The sequence below is a fragment of the Mandrillus leucophaeus genome, unplaced genomic scaffold (assembly GCF_000951045.1).
Source record: "Mandrillus leucophaeus isolate KB7577 unplaced genomic scaffold, Mleu.le_1.0 Scaffold30, whole genome shotgun sequence".
Classification (NCBI taxonomy): domain Eukaryota; kingdom Metazoa; phylum Chordata; class Mammalia; order Primates; family Cercopithecidae; genus Mandrillus; species Mandrillus leucophaeus.
In genome coordinates this window covers 2,329,083-2,338,102 of record NW_012103143.1, presented here as the reverse complement: position 1 = coordinate 2,338,102, position 9,020 = coordinate 2,329,083, and the positions used below count along the sequence as shown (strand labels likewise).

At 53.9% G+C, this 9,020-nt stretch overlaps 1 protein-coding gene across 1 annotated transcript in view; it reads right to left on the bottom strand.

Annotated features, from left to right (window-relative positions):
- Positions 1–299: 299 nt before the first annotated feature.
- The window catches only part of LRP5 (low density lipoprotein receptor-related protein 5), a 47,361-nt gene continuing 38,640 nt past the window's right edge, over positions 300–9,020 (bottom strand). The window contains exons 15-16 of the mRNA XM_011987056.1: positions 3,027–3,124; positions 300–762 (exon numbers count right to left, since the gene is read on the bottom strand). Of these exons, the coding sequence (XP_011842446.1) occupies positions 501–762; positions 3,027–3,124 (360 nt within the window). The 3' untranslated portion in view covers positions 300–500. The remainder of the gene's footprint in view (positions 763–3,026; positions 3,125–9,020) is intronic.

The window sequence follows — 9,020 nt, the reverse complement described above, 5'->3', positions numbered from 1 at the left end:
AAAAAAAAAAAAAAAAAAAAGACTTAAGAACCTGAGGAAGACAAAAAGCACAGTGTGATCAAGCCTGGGGCCCTTTCTGACGGCACAGGCCACACGAACATAAAGCTGGCCCGGCCTGCAGCTCAGAGATGCATCCCAGGGGAGACATCCGCCTCTGCCCGAGGCCCCAGCCTTTCCCTGCGGGAGCCAGCCAGAGGGATGCCCGGGTGCGGGAGGACTCTCACAGTGGTCCGGGGATCGGCATTCGCTCCACGGGGACACACGACTCAAATGCACACAGGGCGCGAAAGAATGGCAGCTCTGTTTCACAAAATTAAGTTTATAAATATTTCTCTACTGTACAAAGTTCTCCCAGCCCTGCCCACCCCATCACTGTTCACATTCCTGTTTTTAAAATCCCAATTATATTTATTTTTTAAATCATAAAATATATTTTTTTCTTTGTTCATATTTAAAACTATTTACAGGGGCACAGAGAAGCCGGAGTGGCCCGGCCAAGGTCAGGATGAGTCCGTGCAGGGGGATGGAGGGGGCGGGAAGAGGTGGAAGTAGCTCCTCTCGGTGGCGGGCGAGGGCGGGCAGCTGTCCTCTGCCGACATGTACTGGCTGTGGGGCGTGGGTGGGGGCGGGTAGGGGTCTGAGTCCGAGTTCAAATCCAGGTAGTACTTGCTGGCCTTCCAGCGGCTGGCGCTGTAGTCACTGTCACACACGTCGGTGCTGCAGGGTGTCGTGGGAGGCGCCATTCCTCGAATGATGTAGGGCCTGAAAGGGACACACACAGAATTGGGATTTGGTAGGCACATCCGTCCTGGTGGGCACAGCAGCCCTGAGGCTGTGAACGGGAAAGGCCTGTCCACTGGCCAGCTCCAGAAAATGCAGGCCTGACTCTGGACCCACCCCGCTGTGTGGCCGGGGCTCATCACTTACGCTCTCAGCTTACCCTCAACAGCCCCACCTCTACCATGGGCATGCCCGCACCTGCCCTGCAGCCTGCCAAGCCTGGGCCCTGGCAAGGCTGCCTCTGAGGAGAACGAGGCCTCCAGAGCCTGCTAGCTGACCTTGGCCAGGAACTGTCTTGACCTCTCTGAGCTTTAGTTTCTCATTAATAAAAGTGAGGGATTAAATAGTACCCATTTCAAAAGTGAAAGATACATGAGATTCTGCCTGGAAAGTGCTAGAAACAGTGCCTGACAAAACAGGAAACTGGACAACTGTTCCCCTAACATTGTTACTGTAAGTGTTGGCAAGGGATATGGTTTGGCTGCGTCCCCACCCAAACCTCACCTTGGATTGTACTCCCATAATCCCCACGTGTTGTGGGAGGGACCCAGCGGGAGGCCACTGAATCACGGGGGTGGTTCCCTCGTACTGTTCTCGTGTCAGCGAATAAATCTCACTAGACTTGATGGTTTGATAAGGGGAAACCCCTTTCACTTGGTTCTCATGCTCTCTCTTCCCTGAGGCCATGTAAGATGTGACTTGCTCCTCCTTGCCTTCTACCATGATTGTGAGGCCTCCCCAGCCGTGTGGAACTGTGAGTCCATTAAACCTCTTTCCTTTATAATTACCCAGTCTCAGGTATGTCTTTATTAGCAGCGTGAGAACAGGCTAATACAGCAACCAGTGGGCCTGGAATGCTCCCATCCTGAGTTCAAGCAACCTGACTCGCGAGATGGCTCCTGACCTCCCATCCTCCCAGAGGCTGCCTGTACCCAACTGTGGCCCAGAAACACTGCATCCCACTGTGTGAGTCCAGACTCGGAACCGTGGTGTGTTTAGGAGCCCCCGTCCTGTCATAGAGGGGCTTGCAGTGGGTGGGAAGGTGCAGCCAACACCTCGTGTTGAGAAAAGTGCAGCAGGCTACCCCTCCTGGGGCCCAGCTACTGCGAGGTCAGGCGGCGGGGAGCGACGATGTCTCCGCGGTGGGGCCCAGAGCAGGACGCCATGAGCAAAGGCAGGAGGTGGGACAGGGGCCTGGTGAGACTGGCCTGCCCAGTGTGGATGTGACCATTCTGGAGACAGTGGTCCGTAAGGCTGCTGGGACAGACTGTGACAGTTTGATATGATACTGAGGCATCAGGGAGGTGGCCGAACCCAGAGGGGGATGGAAATGGAGGCTGCAGTTCTGGCTCCCCAGCCAGGCCTGGGAGTTCGTGGAAATGGCCACTAGGTGGCAGGCGGCACCACACTCAGGAGGCCCTGCTGCTCCAGGGACCCAAGCAAAGAGGCACGTGTGGCCCTGAGGTGGCCTGGCCCAGGCCCAACCCATCCCACCCCATCACCCCTGGGGGTGGGGCCTGGTGCAGCTGGCAGGTGGGCCCTGTTGGCTAACACCACTGGGTTAAAGGTCAGGAGGCTCACCCTGCCCATTCCAGGCTCTGATCCAGCCCCTGCGGAAACCAGCACACCTGGGTCCCACTTCTCCACACTCTCAGTTACCCCTCCCCAAGCAGGGAGGTGGGGCCTGTGACCCCAACATGGGGAGCTCGGGGGCTGGTGTCTGGCTGAACAGCCCCGCTGGCTTCCCGGGCTCAAACAGGCCACTGTGGCAAGTGAGCTGCCCGGATCATCCTGGTGACATCACACGATTAGGGGTCCACAGTGGGTGCTGCAGCAGCCTTCACAGACTTGTCCCGTCCTAAGAGGACCGAGCCACCAAGAGGGGGCATCTCAATGGCTAGGGTTCCACAGCCGGCCTCACACATACAGTTGCACCCTGGAGCCCAAGTTTTCGGCCCCTCGACTCCACAGCCATCTCCCGGCTTAAAGGTAACCCCCACAGGAGCAAGCTGAAGAGCAGCTCAGAACGCGGGGCTCTACTGGTTTCTGAACCCAACACGCAGTCCCCGCTGGGTGCATCTGGGGAGGCAGCCTAGTAGGGTCGGCAGAGCAGAGGGAGGCAGGGCTGGGCCCAGCACCTGCCCACTAGACCCCAGAACCCCCCACCAGTGGCATGGGGATAAGGCCCCTCCACCATGGGCTGGTGGGAACCCAACGGCCATGGAGGGCTGCGGGGGACATCCTACCTGTACGGTCTCGCGGTGGCCGGAATGTTTGAAGAGTAGAACATGTCCATGTTGTATAGGGAGGGGTCCGTGGCTGGGGAGGGCGGCGGGTTCAGGATCTGAGGAGAGCCAAGCCAGGGTGACCCAGAGCCTCGCCAGCCTGGGCCTTTCTTCCTTCCTCCCACACCTCTTGGGCTTTCCTTGCAGGGAGGGCTTCTGGACCCCTGCTTCCCAGGACCCCTTCCTCTGGCCAGCTGGCGAAACTTGGGGATGGGAGGGTAGGCAGCAGCCACCTGCCCCGAAGGTCGTCTCGGTGAGAGGCAAAAGGAACCCCGCGCCCTTCCGAGTGCCTGCCTTGTGACCAGATGCTGGGCTGTGAAGGCAGGGACGGGACTTCGGTCAGTCCCCTTTGTGGCTGGGCCCCAGCAGGCGGAGATGTCCCCACAGGCCCTAAGTGTCCCCCACACCAGTGAGCACCTCACCAGGCTCCTCAGGGACCTTCCCAGGAACCCTCCTTCTGACCTTTCCTCCTGCCCCTCCTCTCTCCATCGCGCACAGTCTAACTCCTGCAATGACACCCTTGTTCCAAACACTCAGGGGCTCTGCTCTGTGTCCCTGCTGCAGCCCTGACCCACACACGGAGGTCGCCACACTGAGGGAGGGGCCGCGGCCCCACTCCAGACAAAGGCACCCCCTTCACAAGCGCCTGTGCTGGCACCAGCCCCAAAGCTGAGATAGTAAATAGACAAATTCACCATGTGAACCTGCCCTCCAGGGCCGGGCAGCACACAACCAACCCTACAAAGGGATGAAGGGACCCCGGGCCCACACACCCACACAGGTCTGCACCTTCCACAAGTGCCACTTACGGCACCCCAACCCAACATGCAGCTTCCCAAAGGGTGCAGGGCTTAGATGGGTCTCCAAGGCCATCCTGGAAAGGATACAGCCAGGTCTGAGCTCCTGCGGAGTAATGGGAAGGGAACTGTCAGTTATGCCCGGAGGGACTCAATTCTCCCAGGCCCCCTAGGACAGTACGAGAGCACAGCCTTTCACGCCAGACAGACCCAGGTGAAGTCCTGTTTTACCACCTTCCGGCTGCAGCAGGATCCCCGGGGAAGGAATTTACCTGTCTCAGTCTCAGTTTCTTCATCTTTAAAATGGGCTCGACCTAGCACTTTGGGAGGCCAAGGCAGGCAGATCACTTGAGGTCAGGGGTTAGAGACCACCAGCCTGGCCAACATGGTGAAACCTCGTCTCTACTAAAAATGCAAGAATTAGCCAGGCGTGGTGGCGGGCACCTGTAATCCCAGCTACTTGGGAGGCTGAGGTGGGAGAATCCCTTGAACCCAGGAGGGAGGGGCTGCAGTGGGTCGAGATCGCACCACTGCACTCCAGCCTGGGCGACACAGTGAGACTGTGTCTCAAAAAATAAATTTAAAATTAAATGAAATAATACAATAAAGTAATAAAATGGGCTCGAGAAGGCCTGCTTCCTGGGGCCATCCTGATGGCTGCTGAGTAGCCTCTGGGGAGTGCCCAGGCCCCTCCCCTGCCCTTTAGGAAGCAGCACTGGGCCCTGCTCTTTCTGGGAGGGTCCTTTTTGGCCCAGAAGGCCAGCCTGGCTATTTCTCAGGATTTGACCCCAACATCGGGAGGGCACGAGACTGGGGCGCTGGGGACGGTGCTTCAAAGCAGAGAGCAGGCAGTGAGGCAGCAGAAAGGGCTTCCTGCGGCTACCCAAGCCCCAGCCTATGGGGTCTGTTTCCAACTCTTCCCATGAACTTGATCAGACCTGGTTTCTCTCCCACATCCCAAGGCAGTTTGAGATTCTGCCCAAATCTGCACTGGGCAGATTTCTGGCAAGATCCACCAGTGCAGTGCCTCGGCAACGTCTCAGATGTCCAGTGAATCACGGCCATGCCCTCTTCAATGAGGACTGGATCTCGGCCCAGGGTGGGGGCGGGGAGGCTCCACCTCGGCTCCTCTGCTATTCCTGCGTTGTCGTTGATGTTTTGACTGAGTCTCACTGTGTCGCCCAGGCTGAAGTGCAATGGCGCGATCTCGGCTCACTACAACCTCCGCCTCCCAGATTCAAGTGATTCTCCTGCCTCAGCCTCCTGAGTAGCTGGGATTACAGGCATGTGTCACTACGCTTGGCTAATTTTTTTGTATTTTTAGTAGAGATGGGGTTTCACCATGTTAGCCAGGCTGGTCTTGAACTCCTGACCTTAGGTGATCCACCCACCTCGGACTTCCAAAGTGCTGGGATGACAGGCGTGAGCCACTGCGCCTGGCCTATTCCTGCATTCTTAGAGTTCTCTGTACACCTCACTGTTCAATTCCTGCTATTCCAGTCCCTGGTAATAAGCCTGTAGACGGAACTTTCTCTGTTCAAATTCTTATAGAGTTTCTGCCTCCTGATAGACCCCAACTAATTCACGCCACCCAGAAGGCATCAGCAAAGAAGCTGGATGCCCGCCTTGCTCATCAAATCTAATTATACCGCAAAAGAATTAAAGATGTGAATGTAAAATGAGAGGAGGAGAACATTAAGAAAGAGAGTGTGAAAATAAGTTGTTTTTTATGATCACAGTAGGGAAGGTCTTTCTGAGCATAACAACAACAACAAAATATATATATATATAAATACATACACACACACATACCATAAAAGAGGAGATTGATAATTCCTTTTTTTTTTTTTTTTTTTTTGAGACGGAGTCTCACTCTGTCACCCAGGCTGGAATGCAGTGGTGTGATCTCAGCTCACTACAACCTCCATCTCCTGCGTTCAAGCAATCCTCCTGCCTCACCCTCCCAAGTAGCTGGGACTACAGACACGCAACACCACACCTTGCTAATTCTCTGTTTTTAGTAGAGATGGGGGTTCACCACGTTGGTCAGGCTGGTCTCGAACTCCTGACCTCAAGTGATCCACCCGCCTCGGCCTCCCAAAGTGCTGGGATTACAGGCGTGAGCCACCAGCGCCAGCCAAGATTGATACTTGCATGGTATAAATGGTAAAACATACCATAACCCAAATAAAAAGACAAAAAACTGGGAAACAAATATTTTCAACACATATTGCAGGCTCTGGGCCAATTTCCATAGTCTATCTGTATCTAAAGAGACCTCACAAATGAGTAAGAGTATCAGCAACCCAATAGAAGAAGGACTTTGCACAAACCCTTCTGAGAAAAATAAAATGACAAAAGTTCTTTTTTTTTTTTTGAGACAGAGTCTCACTCTCTCACCCAGGCTGGAGTGCAATGGCACGATCTCAGCTCACTGCAACCTCTGCCTCCCATGTTCAAGCAATTCTCATGCTTCAGACTCCCAAGTAGCTGGGATCACCATGCCTGGCTAATTTTTAAATTTTTACTAGAGACAGGGTTTCTCCATGTTGGTCAGGCTGGTCTCAAACTCCCGGTCTCAAGTGATCCACTCACCTCAGTCTCCCAAAGTGCTGAGATTACTGCTGCGAGCCATCACGCCAGGCCCAAAGGTTCTTAAACACATAAAATGATGCTTGACATCATTCATAACAAAACAAATATAAATGAAGATCTCAACATGATACCATTTTTACTCTATATTAGACTGGTGGAGAGAAACGGTGCCAGGGACAGTTTTACCGGTGTGGCCCTCTGCTGAGAGAAGATGGACTGTCCCTTTCAGAGGGTCACTTGGCAAGAGTGGTTGAAATAGCCAAGGTTCAACCGCAGCAGGAGAGGGGACCCTGATGCCCTCCAGTGGGGACCCAGCCACGCCTGACAAGGAGCGCTGTTCAGTCACCAAGAATGTGACAGCTCTGCCCTCGAAGCAGAACAAACTTCAGGGTGCGGGGGCAGCAGAGTAGAAGGTGGTCGTGAGTTGGACGGCCTGGCCCCACGGCCTACTGACCGAACGACCCAGGCCAGTGGTTCATGCTCAGTTCTTTGGCCTCCTTGTTGCAAAATGAGGAAAACAACAGCACCTCCTTGCGGAGATGGGTTACGGTAGAGTTCTAAGGCAAGGTGCACACGGCAGCTGGGAGCCTCCAAAATGCTCAGAACACCAGCTTTTACACATCGTTAGTAGCAAAAGGCAAGGCTCAATGTTGACTCTTCAGATGCTATCTTTTGGGCTTACGAAAACACACATGTCAGCCCAGGCACAGTGGCTCATCATGCCTGTAATCCTAACACTTTGGGAGGCTGAGGCTGGAGGATCACTTTAGCTCAGGAATTCAAGAGCAGCCTAGGCAATATAGTGAGGCCTCACCTCTACAAAAAACTTAAAAGTTAGCCTGGCATGATGGTGCACTCCTGCCGTCTGAGCTACTTGGGGGGCCGAGGCGGGAGAATCGCTTGAGCCCAGGAGTTTGAGGCTGTAGTGAGCTGTGATTGTGCCACTGCACTCCCACTGGGCGACAGAGCGAGTCTGTCTCAAAAACAAACAAAAACACTTATGTCAATCTGAATAAGGCCAAAGGATCATATCAGTATCTTGCTTACGATAGGCACGAAAGTCATGCAAGATGGCAGCAGTGGGGAAACCAGGCAGAGGATAAATGGTCTGTGCTATTTCTCACAACTGCACGTAAATCTACAATTATCTTTTGGCTGGGAAAACACAGTCCACGGTCTTGTATGCTTGCATGTGTACAGATGACCCCGGGGGGACACAGAAGAAACACACCACAGGAGGCCATGCCTCGGGGGAGTCCTGCTTGGCGTCATGGGGCAGGGTCTCTTTGGACTGCAGGCTCTTCTGTACCTTTTGAATTTTGTACCATGAACAAATACTTAATGGATGCAAAATAACTTTGCTAATTTACAAACAGCTGGCTTCATGCAGAGTTTCTTTTAGGGGTAGGAAAATGTTCTAAAATTAACTGGGGTGAGGGTTGCACGCATCTGTGAATACACTAAAACCCACTGAATTGTACACTTTTTTAAGTGGGTGAGTTGTATGGTTAAACAATAAAGTGATTTTTAAAAATAGCTGGCTGGTCAGTGCCATCTCTTATTGCCTGGTAAGATCCTCCCAGCTCCCAAGGGAGAACAGAAAAGAATTCCTGAGCCTCCTGCTGTGTGCACGGGGACCCTGCTCCGGTTCATGGCGCTCCTGGCTGGTTAAGTTGGGTTGCAGCAGCAGGAGCAGAGAAGGACAGTGGGTGTTTAAACTCTCGGCTTCTGGCTCCCAGCTCCCTTTGTCCCTAAACACAGCCAGGCCCTGGGGCCTCCGCAACACTCACTTCCTATCCAGGAAACCAAGGATAACCCTTTTCTGCTCCTTCCTTCCCAGGGCCCACCACAGTCAGGTGCCATAAGAGGACAATACCCCAGGCCACGTGGCTCACGCCTGTAATCCCAGCACCTCGGGAGGCCGAGGCGGGAGTATCGCTCGAGTCCAAGAGTTTGAGACCAGCCTGGGCAATATAGTGAAACTTCGTCTCTACAAAAAATGTAAATACTAGCTGGGCATGGGGATGCATGCGTGCAGTCCTAGCTACTTAGGGGCTGAGATGGGAGGATCGCTTGAGCCTAGACGGTAGAGGCTGCAGTGAGCCATGATGACGCAACTGCACTCCAGCCTGGGTGACAGGCCGCGCACAGTGACTCATGCCTGTAATCCTAACACTCTGGGAGGCCAAGGCAGGTGGATCACCTGAGGTTGGGAGTTCAAAACCAGCCTGACCAACATGGAGAAACCCCATCTCTACTAAAAATACAAAGTAAGCTGGGTGTGGTGGCACATGCCTGTAATCCCAGCTACTAGGGAAGCTGAGGCAGGAGAGTTGCTTGAACCTGGGAGGCGGAGATTGCGGTGAGCCGAGATCATTGCACTCCAGCCTGGGCAACAAAAGTGAAACTCCATCTCAAAAAAAAAGAGGCCGGGTGCGGTGGCTCAAGCCTGTAATCCCAGCACTTTGGGAGGCCGAGACAGGTGGATCACGAGGTCAGGAGATCGAGACCATCCTGGCTAACATGGTGAAACCCCGTCTCTACTAAAAAAATACAAAAAACT